Source organism: Anabrus simplex, chromosome 3 (genome assembly GCF_040414725.1).
Source record: "Anabrus simplex isolate iqAnaSimp1 chromosome 3, ASM4041472v1, whole genome shotgun sequence".
In the NCBI taxonomy this organism is placed as follows: Eukaryota; Metazoa; Arthropoda; class Insecta; order Orthoptera; family Tettigoniidae; genus Anabrus; species Anabrus simplex.
In genome coordinates this window covers 357,334,711-357,354,815 of record NC_090267.1, presented here as the reverse complement: position 1 = coordinate 357,354,815, position 20,105 = coordinate 357,334,711, and the positions used below count along the sequence as shown (strand labels likewise).

Genomic DNA, 20,105 nt, shown 5'->3' with positions numbered 1-20,105 from the left:
TCATGCTCGTGTAACTTGCAATACATACAATTATTTTTAGTGTCTCAAGAGAAATCGACACTAAAGGTGTTTCATCCAAGGCAGACTGAAATTTGTCCAAGTTCTCAACTATTTTATCTTGGCTGAAAGTAACTGTCAGATCCTTGAGAGTAAATTCCCCCAACTTTGCAGAATGAAGTTTTAACAAACTTATCACCTTGAGTCTTCGTTCAGATTCTAGCACTTGTTCTACTGAGACATTATATGTGCAGCCACTTAACCTTCTATACGCTCCGAATCTGCCCTCTAAACTGTCTGTCTGTAGCTTACCTGTCAGAATGTAGGACCATTTATATTTATCGAAAATATATCTGCATAACTGAACAACTGCAGTCAATGTGTGCGTAAAAGCTAAGAATGTTTCATTACTAAGTTTACCCTCATTGTGTGAGATGCTGCTATGCCATATATCAACATATGTCTTAATAGTTTCTAGAAAGACAAGCTTAGCATCACCAGGGCCATTAATTGGGCTAGCATCATCATTTCGTGTGTATTTCCCTTTCATTGGGTGCTGAACATTAGAAATAGTCCACCACTTAGAAACTAATTTTAAAAACTGGACAGTCCCCTCAGAAATAGTGACACCCTCACTTTTAAGCATATCCAATGCCACTGTGTTTTTGGTATCAAATATACTCATAGCAAGAGCAACATTCTGTCTCTCTATAGCAGTGGGATACAGTGCCTTTCTTGATAAGTTTGGAGCCAGTTTTAATATCATATTTTTTTCAGAATGGAACAGGTCTCTAATATCAGATAACTTTGCCTCAACATCTGTGTACTGAAAAGTAGATTGGTTTGCAGTAGAGTGTAGCAAGCTTTCTATTTTTGGAAATATCTGCTCAGTGTTAGGAATGACAAAAGTTTGACTGGGTTGATTTAACCAATTATTTCTTACACATTTCAGCAAATGTACACTGTCGAACAGAAGAAATAGTGACCTGGAAGGATTAGCTGGGTTTGCAATGCAGGATTTTAGAGTACCACCACCCAAAAGCTCAAACATCTTGCGATTCATGCTATGGTTATCTGATATCAAGCAGACTACATCAAATTTAAGCTCTTCCATGAAGGTTAAGACATCAATAGTTAGAGTCAATAGAGTTTTTGCATTCATGTTTCTCACAGGGAAAAGACCTATTACATCTTTATTGTCTGAATGTAAAGAGGACAACATGAAAGCCTGAATGGTAGTGGCAGAGTCACCTCCTGAGCTATTTTCAGCCATTCCTATTATTTTCCCTGCTTTATAACTGAGTTTAGAATTGACATAGATCTCATCCAGCAAAATAGCAACAACTTTCTCATCATCATTCAGGAGCTTACTTTTTTCTCTTAAAAATGACTTTTGCAAAGGGCCGATACCAGAACTGTTTGGACCTATTTTGGACAAGAACTGTCTCAGATAAATATGGTGAGGTAGTGTCATTATGTTTGTTCTTCTCAAAGATTGATAAGCCCCTGGATGTGAGTAAGAAATACTTGCAGCCCATATTAAAAGATCAGCTGAATATTTAATTTGACAAGAAAGAGCAAGTTCCAACTGTTCTAATGCAAACTTTATCTTTCCAGCCCTCTCTACATTCACATCAGCATCAAGTAGCAAGCCCTCCTTTGTAACATTTATCAGTGCAGTTACCCTTTCAGAGAGGGATACATTTTCCTCATTATAATTAGCAAGACAACTCACCAGATTCTCCAGTTTGCTCCATCTATCACACTTGTAGGTTTTGTTTCCATTAGACTCCAAGATCCAGGCAAACTTTTCCACAGGCAAGCACAGATTCTTGTAAAATACACTTACATCTAAATCGCTGGACACTTTAAAGCACACAGACACTGATGGAATATCTCGATATCCATTATCATCTATTTTAATGAAACTAACATAGTCTTCCTTTACAATCGTTGTGAATGGATTTACCTGCCTATTTTTAATTTCACATAAAAAAGAATCAAAATCTGCAATAGTATCCTGTTCACACCATTCATTAAAATTATCCTCATCTCTCTGTAATATCTTCTGCACACGTTCTTCAGGATCTTTTCTTCCTTTACTTAGCCTGACTGTTAGATATGATGGTTGATTAGGGAAAATGATGGGGTAAGCATCATTACTTAGTTTTGGATATTTTCGAGGAACACGAATAGGTTCTCCATTTAGAACTGGAAAAACATCTTCCCTAACCACAAACTTATCCTCAAAGTGGTGTATGCACACGACTGTTTTATCATTTACTTCAAAATTGTCACGGTGTATACTCCTAATCCACTTTTCTCTTAATGTTTTCTCCTTAGGAAACTTAAAAATACTTGTACGAGAGGCATTCGTGTAGTTTGATTTACAACCCGGCACACAGCATGAGCGACCCATATTAAAATAAACACCTTTTCACATTACTACACATAATTACATATCATGAATGTCCACTGATTCATATACACACTCCCACGCTAAAATTCTGCAAATAACCTAACGTTTATCCTCAACTTTCATGAAAAAACACCTACTGAACACGATCACAACAAACCAAAACAAACCCACGTTTCCAACAAATTCGGCTACTCGATTCGCCATCTTTGAGCAATCGAGAGTAGCATTAAGGTCTGAGGATTGGAGTCGGTCTTGGTCGGTGTAACGGAGCTTCGATATAAGTCGAATGCTTTCGATCGATTGTCGAAATCAGGTCGAAAGAAAGGAAAGTTTTAAATTATCCATGAATTCGTAAATATGTATTAAAACTGGGTATTCACGTGCTCCTGTGCTCCTGAGTGCCCACCGCCACTGATTGTGTGTACAGATATTTTTTCACTTAGTTCTGTATACTTATTTAATGGAGTTGTCACTGTGGGGGGGAGACTGTGTAACATAAAAAAATGATGCGAAGAGGTGGCTGCAGGAGCAACCTGAATCTAAAAGTTGGATGACGCATACGAAAACAGTTCACAGAATGAAGAATAGATGGCAGCAGCGAACCATGAATTCTGGTACTGCTGTATATCAGTACGTATTACAAAGATGTAATAGGAACAGTGGCTGTAATGTGCCGTGAATCGGATCGCTGAACCCTTTCAGTAACGTGAACAGAATCAAATGAATCGATTCAGTAAAATGAATCGAATATCCCGTCACTAGTAGCCTGCGGGCGTCACTGACTGACCTAGAGGGCAATGAACATATGAGAGTATCCTCCGGTGTCATTGCTGTCGGTGATAACCTGGAGGAGATACAACTCTGCTTGTATGGACACGTCAAATGGCGTGATGAAGATCATCCTGTACAGAAAGCTCTTGCCTTCGCAGAAACAAGGAGAGACCGAGGACAACCAAGAGCTACGTAATGGTGAAACTTCCAGTAGCCTAGATACAGATGCAGAGGGAATGCTGCAAGTGATGTCCAGGAGTGCTCACACTGCGAGCATGCACATTGCGAGCAAGAAGGTTTACGAAATGAGTAGAATAATTACCACATATTCTGAACTGTACAAGTCGACAAATCAGTTGTTGAATACAATCGATCACCTCTGATCTGCATTTGTAGCAGTCGGCCAGCTGGCAGATTCCCTAGCAGATATTTACCTAAGCTTTTTAATAATTTCAAAGAAGTTTAAAGTTGATCGAACATTTCCCTTGGCACATTATTCCAATCCCTAACTCCTCTTATAAACGAATATTTGTGCCAGTTTGTTCTCTTGAAGTCCAACTTTATTTTCATATTGTGATCTTTCCTACTTTTAAAAACATTCGTCTATTAATGTTATTCCACGCCATCTCTCTACAGGCAACTAGAAACATACTGCTAAGGCGAGCAGTGGTTTCCCATTTTCAGACCAGGCAAAAGCTGGGGCTGTACCTTAATTAAGGCCACGGTTGCTTCCTTCCCACGCCTAGCCTTTTCCTATCCCATCGTCGCCATAAGACCTATCTGGGTCGGTGCGACACTTACAAAAGAAATGTATTTTTATACCCTTCCAGGTCCTCCTCTTTCTTTGGCCGATACCTTCCTTTTTCGAAGTGGCAGATCCCTTCCATTTTTCCTCTCGGATTAGTGTTATATAGAGGGCGGTTGCTTAGTTGTACTTCCTCTTAAAAGAATAATCACAATCACCATCACCACCACCACCACCACACTGATTAATAGTGAAAAATGTGCTCATTTAGATTCTTACATTAGATTACGTTATGAGTCCATATTTACGAAATTATCGTAGTCATTAGAGCGGAATGTGTTTCAATCAGACTTTTTAAAGCTTTTTATGATATTCTGTTGTTGATACGTGTCTTGTTTTACGTCGCACCGACACAAAGATGTCTTTGGCCAGGGCTAGGAATGAGAAGGAAGTGACCGTAACCTTAATTAAGGTACAGCCCCAGTATTTTCCTGGAGTGAAAATGGGAAACCACCGAAAACAATATTCAGGCCTGCTGACAGTGGTGTTCGAACCTCACAACTACGTATATGACGCAAACCATATATCCAACTCGCTCGGTGATGTTCCGTTTCTTCTTGAACCGCCTCACTATATAAGAAGTGCTATTTTGAACAAGGTGTATTTCGTTGTACTTATGCTGAAATAGCAACAAGCACCATTAGTCAGGAAACACCACGACTCAGTGAGTACACACGGTAACTTCAAAATGAAGAAAGAACATTGCTTCCTCCCAGGGAGATTATGTTTTCAGCAGAGCGGGGTCACTGTAATGGGTCTGTGAGGACGGAAGAGGACGTTTGGCCGCGTGCCCTAACAAGCGGTACAATTATAGATCCCCGAATATTAGCGACACAATACCGCACATTAATAAGCACTGGTACCACCTTGTGTTTACTGCGACTGTCAGCCAAACTCAAGCGCTTTTGTGTGTTTCTTTGTTATGACAGCCAAGATCTACAGCCGGGAGAAGACTGCAAATCATACCACCTCTTATCCAGCAGGGGCGACTGACGTCTGGAAATTGCCAATTTTTGGCGTAGTATACGGCAATGGTTTCGGAACCGTACTAGTGCCAGTGAATGTTACAAGAGATGAAGTCTTCTAACAATTAAGGACGATACGCTGCTCATCCTTACCTAATTAATTAACTAATAATTGATTAAGGATGATACGCTGGTCAGAAATAAATAATCCTACACAACATACAAGAACTACATTCATATAATCTATCCATTAATTACCTAAAACTTACAAGAACTACAACCATATAATCTATCCATTAATTACCTAAAACTTACAAGAACTACACTCATATAATCTATCCATTAATTACCTAAAACTTACAAGAACTACACTCATATAATCTATCCATTAATTACCTAAAACTTACAAGAACTACACTCATATAATATATCCATTAATTACCTAAAACTTACAAGAACTACACTCATATAATATATCCATTAATTACCTAAAACTTACAAGAACTACACTCATATAATCTATCCATTAATTACCTAAAACTTACAAGAACTACACTCATATAATCTATCCATTAATTACCTAAAACTTACAAGAACTACACTCATATAATCTATCCATTAATTACCTAAAACTTACAACAAACGTTTCTCCAAATTAACACTTAATCCACTTCTGCTAAACTCTCAAAGAAGGCTGATCATGGTAGGTTTGTTAAATTGTTAATAATTAATGGTTTGTTGCCTTGTTTCAGACAACATGAGCAAGAAATTCGGGCCACAGATGACCCATATCTGGGACAAGTTTGGATCAGACTTCACGTATCCTGGTAATATGCCTACAGAGGAGTACTTTGAGGACCAGGACGGACGTCCTGTGGGAAGTGAGACGCCGCCGAAGAAGGTTCAGTGTCTTCCTCTGCCTGGTGCGTATCTTGATCAATTGTTTTACTACTTCATTAACTTCAGGGTTGTCGTCGAGACAAAGGATAGGGGCATATAATTGTTTGGACCAAAACATATTTCGGCAAATACTGTTTGAAGTACTCATATTTTAATTCACATAGAAAATTCGTAACGGTTTATGATCATGAATATGTCAATGCCATTAAAACCTTTTATAAGAATGGGTGAGTTACAGGTATATGAGAAGAGCAGTAACCTTATCTCACATCTGTCCACAGTCACATTGTTAGAACATTTAAATTTACAGTCATTTAATTTTCTTCATTTGATTATATCGTAGAAAATTGCTCTCAACTGTGTTAGCATTTCGGCAGATGAAGCATAGCCGCCGATCATAACTGAAATGGGATATTATTCCTGAAAGATCAGAAAATTTATACATTTTAGAATTTGTAATCCGCTTTCCAGTCATATTATAGGTTTAAAAATTATAGGTTTAAAAATAATTTCTCCAGTGACTATTTATTAATCTTGTACAAAATGATGTCAACCGCATCTTCCATTTCGTTTGCCTACTGGAGTCATGATTACTGCACCATGCGGAGTGGAAAGTCTTATAGTAGCTCGTACGCGAAGACTCGCTGTTTGCTGATTGGGGGAAGGAAGGGTAAATGTATGGCTGTCCTGCATGGATATACGGACATCGTCAAAGATAGATGGTCGATGTGAACAAACGCAGCGTCACGTGCCTTCTGCAGTGGTTGGGGTTACTAGGTACATCGCATTCTCTTCCCGGTTCACTGGTGGACAAGTTATACCGTAACTAGCATGGCTGTAGTTCTTTTTCAAGTCAACAAGGGTCAGATTGTTAGTATGTGGGAGGCACGTATGCCTCCAGAACAAATTATGCATGCAGTGCCATTGAAACTGGACAGGAATGGTGCTTTGGCCAACTACTGAAAAGGTTGTATTCCAGTGAATTGATGCCAATTAATTGCCCTGAAGATATTAGTTACATTGCGAAAAGTAATGTTATACCGTGTGAGTCCAATGTAGTGTTATGCAACCCAACTAATGTGTGACATGGTTATAAGGTGGCTATTCCCCTGCAGGCATACTGTATGATGCCGAGCTCGATAGCTGCAGGCGCTTAAGTGCGGCCAGTATCCAGTATTCGGGAGATAGTAGGTTCGAACCCCACTGTCGGCAGCCCTGAAGATGGTTTTCCGTGCTTTCCCATTTTCACACCAGGCAAATGCTGGTGCTGTACCTTAATTAAGGCCACGGACTCTTTCTTCCCACTCCTAGCCGTTTCCTGTCCCATCGCCGCCGTAAGACCTATCTGTGTCGGTGCGACGTAAAGCAGCTTGCAAAAAAAAATACCAATGTCAAGTGAGCACATTTTGCACACGATTCTGAACCCTACCGACAGGTTATATCGTCCGCTTGCAAAACATGACGCCTTGAAATCATGTACCGACGGCCTTTGACCTTGGAACTATGTTAATGTGTCGTGCCTCGTGACCGGATGTAACGAAGAGGGGAATTAATGCATAAAACTAGGTAACAGCGTGGTAATAAATGTCTTAAACACCGAACTGGATGGCGTATGTACTCTACTTTCGTCGTACTTTCAGCATGTTCCCAGTAGTGTAGCGTAGTGGATGTGGTTAGGCGTTAGCCTAGCAATCGACGGAATGTGCCATCGGCGGTTCAAATCCTATATTATTCAAATATGTTTGCATCGGTATGATGTTTGAATACGCAAACACAGGCCCACGTTTACCACATCCAAACAGTAAAACGACGCTGTTAATCACCTTGTGCCCTGCGCTTACTCCGCTGGTTAGGGCCTGAATGCAATCTCCACTCTCATTCGACATGTTTTCCAAAGATGAATACATTGACATGCTCCTCATTTATGTCGAAGCAAGAAAAAACGCGTGCGAGGCACTACATCTGTACCAGGAACGGTCTCCCGACAAGGGACACCGGTTGCTACGACATTCCTCCGAGCTGAAAAATGCTTAAGGACAACAGGCGAGATTTCCAAGCAGTCACCAGTGGAATAATTAATGAACAAGGGGAGTGTGTATGTGAGGATCTTCAAAAGGCAGAAGTATTCAGTCAGCAGTATGTAAAGATTTTTGGTTACAAGGACGATGTCGAGATAGAGGAGGAAACTAAGGCCAAGAAGTAATAAAATTTACATACGATAACAATGACATTTACAATAAGATACAAAAGTTGAAAACTAAAAAAGCGGCTGGAATTGATCAGATTTTTGGGGATATACTAAAGACAATGGGTTGGGATATAGTACCATATCTGAAGTACTTATTTGATTATTGTTTGGTCGGAGGAGCTATGCCAGATGAATGGAGAGTTGCTATAGTAGCCCCTGTGTATAAAGGAAAGGGTTATAGACATAAAGCTGAAAATTACAGGCCAGTAAGTTTGACATGCATTGTATGTAAGCTTTGGGAAGGCATTCTTTCTGATTATATTAGGCATGTTTGTGAAATTAATAACTGGTTCGATAGAAGGCAATTCGGTTTTAGGAAAGGTTATTCCACTGAAGCTCAACTTGTAGGATTCCAGCAAGATATAGCAGATATCTTGGATTCTGGAGGTCAAATGGACTGTATCGCGATTGACCTGTCTAAAGCATTTGATAGGGTGGATCATGGGAGACTAGTGGCAAAAATGAGTGCAATTGGACTAGACAAACGAGTGACTGAATGGGTTGCTATATTTCTAGAAAACAGATCTCAGAGAATTAGAGTAGGTGAAGCTTTATCTGACCCTGTAATAATTAAGAGGGGAATTCAAGGCAGTATTATCGGACCTTTATGTTTTCTTATATATATAAATGATATGAGTAAAGGAGTGGAATCGGAGGTAAGGCTTTTTGCGGATGATGTTATTCTCTATAGAGTGATAAATAAGTTACAAGATTGTGAGCAACTGCAACGTGACCTCGAAAATGTTGTGAGATGGACAGCAGGCAATGGTATGTTGATAAACGGGGTTAAAAGTCAGGTTGTGAGTTTCACAAATAGGAAAAGTCCTCTCAGTTGTAATTACTGCGTTGATGGGGTGAAAGTTCCTTTTGGGGATCATTGTAAGTATCTAGTTGTTAATATAAGGAAAGGTCTTCATTGGGGTAATCACATAAATGGGATTGTAAATAAAGGGTACAGATCTCTGCACATGGTTATGAGGGTGTTTAGGGGTTGTAGTAAGGATGTAAAGGAGAGTGCATATAAGTCTCTGGTAAGACCCCAACTAGAGTATGGTTCCAGTGTATGGGACCCTCACCAGGATTACCTGATTCAAGAACTGGAAAAAATCCAAAGAAAAGCAGCTCGATTTGTTCTGGGTGATTTCCGACAAAAGAGTAGCGTTACAAAAATGTTGCAATGTTTGGGTTGGGAAGAACTGAGAGAAAGAAGAAGAGCTGCTCGACTAAGTGGTATGTTCCGAGCTGTCAGCGGAGAGATGGCGTGGAATGACATTAGTAGACGAATAAGTTTGAATGGCGTTTATAAAAGTACGAAAGATCACAATATGAAGATAAAGTTGGAATTCAAGAGGACAAACTGGGGCAAATAGGAAGGGGAGTTAGGGATTGGAATAACTTACCAAGGGAGATGTTCAATAAATTTCCAATTTCTTTGAAATCGTTTAGGAAAAGGCTAGGAAAGCAACAGATAGGGAATCTGCCACCTGGGCGACTGCCCTAAATGCAGATCAGTATTGATTGATTGATTGATTGATTGATTGATTGATTGATTGATTGATTGATTGATTGATTGATTGATTGATTGATTGATTGATTGATTGATTGATTGATTGATTGATTGATTGATTGATTGATTGATTGATTGATTGATTGATTGATTGATTGATTGATTGATTGATTGATTGATTGATTGATTGATTGATTGATTGATTGATTGATTGATTGATTGATTGATTGATTGATTGATTGATTGATTGATTGATTGATTGATTGATTGATTGATTGATTGATTGATTGATTGATTGATTGATTGATTGATTGATTGATTGATTGATTGATTGATTGATTGATTGATTGATTGATTGATTGATTGATTGATTGATTGATTGATTGATTGATTGATTGATTGATTGATTGATTGATTGATTGATTGATTGATTGATTGATTGATTGATTGATTGATTGATTGATTGATTGATTGATTGATTGATTGATTGATTGATTGATTGATTGATTGATTGATTGATTGATTGATTGATTGATTGATTGATTGATTGATTGATTGATTGATTGATTGATTGATTGATTGATTGATTGATTGATTGATTGATTGATTGATTGATTGATTGATTGATTGATTGATTGATTGATTGATTGATTGATTGATTGATTGATTGATTGATTGAAAAACGATAGGTCCGTTAAATCGGGTAAAACAGAATAGGTCGTTCTGGAGGCAGCTCGTAATAATCCACACATCAGTACAAGAGCGATTGCACAAGAGATGAACACCAGCCAGCCGTCAGTCTGGCGAGTACTGCATGAACATAAATTTCACCCATACCATCTTGAGGTACACCAAGAGCTCCATGGGCGGGATTTAGAAGCTCGAATGGATTTCTGTCGGTGGCTGTTAGGCAGGCTGGACAATGATGCAGCATTCGTATCGCAAAACATGTTCTCGGCCGAATCGCGCTTCCACAGTAATGGGAACGTCAATAGCCACAAACATGCACTTTTACTATTGGAGTCCGGACAATCGTCACTGGGTGCGACAGCTGGCCAAGCAAGTACGATGGGGAGTGAATGTGTGGTGTAGAATCTTGGAGGATCGCCTCATTGGACTTTATTTCTTTGAGAGCCATTGGACGGGTCCACGCTACCTGCACTTTCTGCGTCAGGAACTACCACTGCTGCAGGAAGATGTGCCCTTGCAAGATCGTTTCACGATGTGCTTGCAACAGGATGGATCTCCATCACATTCGACTTTACCCGTTCATAACCATCTGAACGAGGAACTGCCAGGGAAATAGATAGGGCGAGGAGGCCAGATCACCGGATTTAACGCCGTTAGACCACTTCTTGTGGGGGCATTTGAAGAACGTTGTTTATACCCAAGCGCCGGAAAACCCCGACCAGCTCCGGCAACTCATCACGGAGCCTGCCGAGCAAGTACACCTGGAATGCTTCACCGTGCAAGACTCCGGGCCCAAATGTGCATAAACGAAAACGGTAATAACATCGAGCATTTGCTGCGATAAAACATTGTCAGGGCAGTTGTGTTCCTATTATTTCCGGTCCGTATGTGTCCGGCTTTATAATAATCGGCCTTTCTTAGGGCTACACATATATTCATACATACACAATTTGCATGAAAGCGGGTATTGAACTTACATTATGTGCACCGAGCTCGATAGCTGCAGTCGCTTAAGTGCGGCCAGTATCCAGTAATCGGGAGATAGTGGGTTCGAGCCCCACTGTCGGCAGCCCTGAAGATGGCTTTCCGTGGTTTCCCATTTTCACACCAGGCAAATTCCGGGGCTGTACCTTAATTGAGGCCACGGCCGCTTCCTTCCAATTCCTAGGCCTGTCCTATCCCATCCCATCGTCGCCCTAAGACCTATCTGTGTCGGTGCGACCGAAAGCAAATAGCAAAATACATTACGTGCGGTACGTATTAAACAAATATTTGAAAATATGGAATCTTCGTCCGGGACTAGAACCTCCCACCTCACACGTAAGCCCTCTCCTCCGCGCCTTTACAAAATACGCTACGGTTCGTACCGCACAGTGTGCAGCTTATAGCATGTATTAGGTTTACTGCGGTCACAATATCAGTTTAGTGTTTCGCTGGCGTGTCAGGTGCATAATATGATCTAGCAGGCACACGCATGCCTCCCAGGGTTTAATACGAGTATAATATTACGGCGTCCTTTCAAGGTGAGGCGGTAAATACCAAGATATCCGGTTGTGTTGCCTGAGTATACCGGAAGGGCAGATATTTTCAGGACGGAATTAATATTGCGAGTTGCATAAAACTACATTGGAAGGGGCGGCTGAAACACACGATAAACAGAGTGACCAGAAAGTCCGTTAACAAGGCAATACTTCACGGAATATTGGAGCTAAAGAGGTAATAATTAACACACATGATTGGCATGACATGGAGTTTTATTGACATCAAAATAAAGTACAGTAAAACTTCATGAACAACATCTTTTCTGGTAACGTCAACACACCACGATTGCAGGCGCATCTGACGCCGGCCATGCCCCAAGTCTCATACAGAAACCAGAGATTAGGTTCTGTTGAGGATTGTAGCCCTCCGACCGATTAGGTCTTGGGTGCTATCTCCTTCACAGATATGCTGGACAGAATGATGGTATGTGGAAGGGGAGTCCAGTTTCACACATCGTAACTGGTCAGAATATGACCTGCGCCCCGTAAGGGGCGACGCACGTAGGAGGCCCTGGTTTGAGCCAGGGCTTATCATTAGGTTATAGTTTGTTCGTGCGTTGAGATGGGGTAGTAAGCTGGTGTGACGTGGGTCACCCATCCAGGTGGACGCCACGCCCAATGTTGCTTAACCATCAATGATAAAGTGCTAGAAGAAGAAGGTGAGGAAGTGAGTGTACGACTGACTCAGGGGGTGAGGGTGACTGATAGGGGCTACTTGACAGGGGATAACCACGTGACTTGGAGGGAGGTGGGTGTCTTGGGCTAATATACTATTAGCTGTCTATTGGGCATGGGGGGGAGTACTGGATTAGCTTGGGGGGACAGTAGACTGATTAGTAGGCGTAGGAGGTGGTTGGTTTCTTGGCTGGGTTGGGGGATGGTACCATGGTAGGAGGCAGGGATGGTACCATGGTAGGAGGGAGGTAGGTTGGGGTGAGGTGGGGGTTTGGAAGTGTGTAAGTGTCTGGAGTGCTTGTAGTGGGCTCTAACTGCCTGCTTGATGTAGGGGCAGCCAGGATATGAGGCAGCGTGACTGCCTTCGCAGTTCGCGCACCTCGCCTGGTCCCTTGGTATTGTGCAATCGGTATGTCGGTGGGGGCCTCCACACCGGTTGCAGCGAGTGCCTTCCGTGCATGAAGCAGCGGTGTGGTTGAGCTTAAGGCAGTTAAAGCATTGTGTGACTAAGGATGGGGAGGTAGTGTTGAGTGTTTTGTGGAGAGTTGGTGTGTTGGTGCGTGAGGTGAGCCTGGGGGCAGGTTTTCTGCGCCTCCTCCCAGTCTGCGTGTTTTTGTCATGTGTGAATGGGATATGGTCACTAGGACCAGATCCCGTGTCTGTTAGTATGGGTGGGGGGTTGGTCTGGGCTTCAGTGGACTGGGTAGGTGGGGGAGTGGATGCTGGAGCGGTAACAGTGGCAGTGACAGTGGGAGACTGAGTAGTAGAGTTGTCAGATAGGTTAATGACTATGGGAGGTGGAATGTCTGCTTGCTTGAGCTTATTCAGGATGGTCTGCATGGATTTATTGTAGGTGGGGGTGATTATCATATGGTTATTATGTGTTTCTTCAATGACGGCTATGTGGTGGGATATGATGGGTTCTATGGGTTGAATGACGGATTGACGGGTGAGAGGTACTGGTCCAGGTTTAGATAACGGAATAAGAATGAAATTGCATTTAGAAGAGATGGGGAAGGGAGTGTCTTTGCGGGTGTAGTGGAAGGGATGCTCGAAGGGATGTTCTTCATCTTCTTCTGGTTCTTCTTCTTCCACTTGCTGTTGGTCTTCTTTTGGAGATGCGGTGAAGAGACGATGTTCTAGGTTGTTGTCATGAAGTATTTGAGCGATTGGTTGGCAAGAGGAAGGGTCTTTGGGGAAGACATAGACGATGTTGGTCTCTGGATCTTCGTTTACGTCATGGAGTAGATGGGTTTGAGAGTGGAGGAGGGTTGCAATTTTCATTCTGTGCTTACGGAGTGAGGATTTGGATTTGTTTGGAGGTGAGCGTATGGCAACACAGTGAGATTCGGGATTGGTGTGAGTGAAATCAATGGTCATAGGGATATTGAAGTTTAAATATGGGCCCCAGCTACTCAATCCACCGGGGGGAGCCATATTATGAGATGAGGTGGACATGGTAGGTGAGGGCTCTCACGACAGCTCCTTTTATATACCGTACATGGATCTCTTGCGGCATCACTGACGTGTTGCTGTCCAGCGCCATCTGTTGGCCTGTTTATGCACTCGTTGTTGGTGTCAATAAACGAACGAACTTAACGAACTTTTGGGTCACCCTGTAATTTTTTATCAATAATGATCATTGTTTTATTTTCCTTTGCGGTGGTTTAAATAATATTGTTTATTAATTTATTATAAGTCCGCCTCTGTGGTGTAGTGGTTAGCGTGATTAGCTGCCACCCCCGGAGGTCCGGGTTCGATTCCCGGCTCTGCCACGAAATTTGAAAAGTGGTACGAGGGCTGGAACGGGGTTCACTCAGCCTCGTGAGGTCAACTGAGTAGAGGTGGGTTCGATTCCCACCTCAGCCATCCTGGAAGTGGTTTTCCGTGGTTTCCCACTTCTCCTCCAGGCGAATGCCGGGATGGTACCTAAGTTAAGGCCACGGCCGCTTCCTTCCCTCCTCCTTGCCTATCCCTTCCGATCTTCCCATCCCTCCACAAGGCCCCTGTTCAGCTTAGCAGGTGAGGCCGCCTGGGCGAGGTACTGGTCATTCTCCCCAGTTGTATCCCCCGACCAAGAGTCTGAAGCTCCGGGACACTGCCCTTGAGGCGGTAGAGGTGGGATCCCTCGCTGAGTCCGAGGGAAAAGCCGAACCTGGAGGGTAAACAGATGATGATGATGAATTTATTATAATTTGAAAGACTTACACACTGAAAGCATCATTTTAAATTTAATTGCATCCCTTTGATAATATTTTTAGTTTGTGGTACCCCATGCGTTACATTAAACTTCAGATTAATTGTAGAGATGTTACGTAGTTAATTTATTTTCAATCATTTATATGATCTTCCTTTGAAATTTTACTTTCAAACAACTTATGCATTATAAAATTCATCTAAACCTACAATAAGCGTATTAAAGTACGTACATAGATTTGCAGTTTATTCTCCATTGTTTTAAACTAATATTGTGTGCCGTGCCCCTAGCGATAAACCAATCTCGAAAACTTAACAACGTGTCCGTAAAAAAAATGAAATGGCGTATGGTTTTTAGTGCCGGGATGTGTCCAAGGACTTCGGCTCGCCAGATGCAGGTCTTTTGATTTGATGCCCATAGGTGACCTGCGCTTCGTGATGAGGGTGAAATGATGATGAAGACGGCACATACACCCAGTCCAATTATGGTTAAAATTCCCGACCCTGCCCGGAATCGAAACCGGGACCTCTCTGACCAAAGGCCATTTAGCCATGGAGCCGGACAACGTGCCCGTAATTGCGCTTGGGAAGCGTCAGCATAAGACACCTCAACGCACCTCTTTAGCCTTCTAACACATGCATTGAGAAGCACAAGGCGAACTGTCCATTTGTTTACTTCGACCTACCATCGCTGACGATGTCTGTACACTTGAGGAGTAGGCTAAATTCTGCTCGCAGTGAAATGAGAAGTTCGCCCGAATACAAGCTCTTCAGTGTGTTGAACACACAATTTAAAAATTAGCCTATACTACAACATACATATAAACAACACATTATTAAACACGCTATTAAACAAAGAATGAGATGTTTCGTTCTTAAAAGAGCATCATCAGATTGAGTGTCCGGCTCAATGGCTAAATGGTTAGCATGCTGGCCTTTGGACACAGGGGTCCCGGGTTCGTTTCCTCGCAGAGTCGGGAATTTTAACCATCATTGGTTAATTTCTCTGGCACTGGGGCTGGGTGTATGTGTCGTCTTCGTCATCATTTCATCCTCATCATGACGCGCAGGTCGCCTACGGGAGTCAAATCAAAAGACCTGCACCTGGCGAGCGGAACATGTCCTCGGACACTCCCGGCACTAAAAGCTACACGTCATTTCATTTCATAAGATTTAATGTGACTTGATAGAATCTAATGATGTTCTTTTAAGAGAGGGGCTGCCTGGCCGAGGCGGTAAAGGCGTGCTCGGTTCTCCCGGAAGGACGTCGGTTCGAATCCCCGTCAGGAAGTCGTAAAATTTAAGAAACGAGATTTCCGCTTCCGGAGGTGCATATGGCCCTGAGCTTCACTCAGCCTACACCAAAAATGAGTACCAGGTTAGTTCCTGGGGGCAAAGGCTGCCGGGCGTAGAGCTAACCACTCTACCCCATTACGTGCCGCGGTTAACAATTGTGGAAGCCTTTACCTTCCACTCCTCCAAGGGCCTTCATGGCCTGTAGGGAGATGACTTTGGCTTTGTTATTTGCTTTACGTCCCACTAACTACTCTTACGGTTTTCGGAGACGCCGAGGTGCCGGAATTTCGTCCCGCATGAGTTATTTTACGTGCCAGTAAATCTACCGACACGAGGCTGACGTATTTTAGCACCTTCAAATTGAGCCAGGATCGAACCTGCCAAGTTGGGGTCGGAAGTCCAGCGCCTCAACCGTCTGAACCACTGAGCCCAGCAATAATATGTTGTTTTTTACAGGCTTGTTGTGTAATATTTATATTCAACTTGTGTGTTCGACAGACTGGACAGCTTTTAAGGTACACTTAACAGCGCCGGCTCGAGACCAAATTTTCAGGGGGTTCACAACAAAATTTGTGTTCACGTCTGAAAAATACCAAAGTAGAATGCAAATAAGTGCAAAATCACTTACTTAAATCATTTCACAAAAAGTTCCTTGTACGATTGCTTCTTTACTCTACTCCCTTATAACAGAGGATGCATTTTCCCGAGACTAATCTGTGAGTGTACCAGAAAAGTAAAATTACGACTGCCGGGATGAGTCGCTCAAGCTTTGGCTGAGGCTCTGGCTCTCTGATCCCATGATTACGAAAACATGTTCGGAATTAGCTACTAGCGAAATCTTCCGACGATGTAATGCAGTAGTAACTTCTGGGAGCTGTGGCCAACAGTAACAGGGGAGGTCAACTATATTACTATCTCTGGTTTGAAGGTGGTTGTAGACGGAAAGGCACATTCCTTACCGTGCTCCTCGCTTATGGATATATCTGTGCATAAAACATGACGTCATCTCCATGCGCATGCGTATAGTCTTAAGGTTCGTAGCAAAATCTCCAGTGTGCTCCCTGGCATTGTCAGTCGAAACGAGCAGCTGTCAGTGTAACGGAGCTTCGATATTAGTCGAAGGCTTTCGATCGATTGACGAAATCAGGTCGAAAAACGGAAACAATTTTGAATAGCCGGTATCCATGAATGCGTGAATATGCGTTACAACTGGGTGTTCACGTGCTCGTGTAGTCCTGAGAGCCCACCGACACTACTGGAAAGTGTGGCTTCCTTTTTAACAAATGAATAAATACGGACTGTGTGATCAAATCGTGTTCAGCGCCATAGTATAATGACCGTAAAGAAGAAGAGGTGGACTCTCCAAGAGAATATGTACTCTGATATGTCCAATATGCGAACCTAGACCAAATTTTATGTAATTGTGACAGGCAATGAACATAAAGAAGTGTCAGTGGCTTGCATATCGGTGTTCCAACCAAACGGCCAAGGTTCGAATCCCAATGGACTAGAAAGGTGGAATTATCATCTAAACATTTACATGACATCGAAGAGGGCATCCAGACTTTTAAAACCACACTTTAAACTGAAGTGAGCCAGGGTGGTTTCTACGACCCGAGAAATGACTCGGAAATCTGAAGAAAGAACAGCATTATTGAAACGCATCCTTCCCTTTATGAGGCTTACAGGTGGTAGTAAAGGAAATCATACTTCGCAGCTGATCATTTCACGGAATGAGGATCTCGATGTGTTCACAGCTTGTTTTGTAACTCCTTTTCGGGTGACCATGAAGTAAACAGAACAAAAGACCATCATTTAAAGTAACCTACTTCCGTTCTTGGCTTTCATGACTAACTCGTTTTAGAAGCGGTAATCCCAAAGTATCACAATGAAGTGGATTCAAATGGCGAACAGTCTTCCCGTCTCTATCTGAAATCAAGAAATCTTAAATTTTTGGGAGTAAGAATAGTTAAGGCCATAATATTAATAATTTCTGTTTACCTACTGTCAACCTCTGTAGAGTAACTCTTAGTGCTATTAGATGTCATCCTCGGAGACTCGGGTTTGATTCCCGTTACTCTCAGATATTTAATTTTGACAGGAGAACTGGTATGTGGTGAAGAAGGCTCGTGCAACACCCCTCCACTGGAGGTGCGCCTAAAAATATATGCACCACCTCCAGGAATACGGGGACACGAGTTTACAATTACACTTGGCTACTGCTTTTCGCGTTTGAAGCGCTGAGACCTGTTCATTGTACGTAGGTTCGATTCCCCATCAGAAGGGTGAATTAGGTATCGCACTAATCACTTCTGGAAAAACATGAAAAATCCACATCCTGTTTCTAGTCATTCGACCGGGCCATGTATGGAATGAACGAAGCCCCCATCTAGTGGCGAGGATAGGAATTGTGCCGGCTGCCGAAGCCTGTCGCACTCTCCTCTGGGACAATGATTAATTACAGAGAGATGAAATAGACTGGTATTGGAGAATATTGCTGAAATGAATGATGACGGGGAAAACCGGAATACCGGAGAAAAACCTGCCCCACCTCCGCTTTGTCTGGAAATGCAGATAATAGCTGTAATTCTAAAACCTCTTAACTGCATTTTGTTTTGTAATCGAGATTAGCCTTGGATGATTAGGTTTGAGCCCATCGTCTCTTGCTGACCCGTAATTATTTCCAAATAAGTTATTATTATTATTATTATTATTATTATTATTATTATTATTATTGATGCATAGGGTACATTCTCGTGTGCTATTGCAAAACAATTACAGCTACTGTTTATTTAGCCATGCTGAGTGTGTCGGACGGTAGAGATCGAACCAGCCAAGTGTGCCTCAGAAGACAAGCGTTCCGGCGTCTGAGACACTCATCCAGTCTCCTTTCTATCTAAAATTAATATTTCGAAGTATCATTCATTGAATCAGTATTTTAAGGACGTGTGCAATGAGAACAATCTACTGCTCCCGAATCTGAGGTATTTCTTACTTTTTTGCCTCCAGGTCCCTTCCTGCCATGTCAGGACCTGTTCGATTGGTGGACGTTGCGGTGTGGAGTATGGATCGTGTTCCTGCTCGCTCTCCTGGGGAATGGTACAGTGGTCTTCGTGCTCATCTTCTCGCGCAGTAAGATGGACGTGCCACGCTTCTTGGTGTGTAACCTCGCTGCTGCAGACTTCTTCATGGGCATCTACCTGGGTTGGTATCTGACCATCATCAATAGTTAACGGAGTAACTAGAACTTGTCATTACATGTGATGAAAATCGTATTTTGGTCCTATTGACCAGTTCTAGTTAACAATAGGATTTAATCCACCTTGTTCAGTACACAATGTTAACAAACTTTAAAATTAATACATGTAATTATCTAAAATGTTGACAGTCGGGCTGAGTGGCTCAGACAGTTGAGGATCTGGCCTTCTAATCCCAACTTGGCAAGTTAGATCCTGGCTCAGTCCGGTGGTATTTGAAGGTGCTCAAATCAGTGGCGGCTGGTGCAGAAAATCAGTTGTGTCCTGTAACCCATCCCCACTCCAAAAAAGAAAAAATATTTAGAAACATACCGGTATGTGGTTTTCAAGAGGCTCTCCACTGAGTTTTCCACACTGAACAAACACGCAAACAACCCCAACACAAATAAACATTCCTCATAAAAAACTATAAAACTATAAAATTAAACACACAATAACACATGCAATGGCAAAATATTCACGATCTCAAACACTTGGTTGGTGTGAGCGCGCAATAACAGAACTTCCCAATGTTACCAACATCACTGAAATAAAACCAGCAACGTCGTAATGCAAAATTATATGTTATGTTTTTATAGTGTCATTTATAAACTAGACATATTAATTAAAGAAAATCACAATATCATGTCCTCATTTTGACAACATAAAAAGTACAATTTTTATAGTTCATCGATTTACAAATATGACTATGGAATAGGCAAGTTGGTAGTATTCTATCCTCTTTGGTATTAAAAAACCTGGCGCGAACAGCTCTATAGTATTTCGTTTTCCCGTTTGCTTTGAGCGATCCTCTCTTAAATACTACCGCTGAGTCAAGAGGGTGCCAGGTGCCACGTTC

The 20,105-nt window shown here is 42.1% G+C and overlaps 1 protein-coding gene across 1 annotated transcript in view; it reads left to right on the top strand.

Annotated features, from left to right (window-relative positions):
* rk (rickets) overlaps positions 1-20,105 on the top strand; it is an 824,128-nt gene that overhangs the window by 786,073 nt on the left and 17,950 nt on the right. Inside the window, exons 14-15 of the mRNA XM_067144502.2 lie at positions 5,710-5,880; positions 19,020-19,214. Of these exons, the coding sequence (XP_067000603.2) occupies positions 5,710-5,880; positions 19,020-19,214 (366 nt within the window). The remainder of the gene's footprint in view (positions 1-5,709; positions 5,881-19,019; positions 19,215-20,105) is intronic.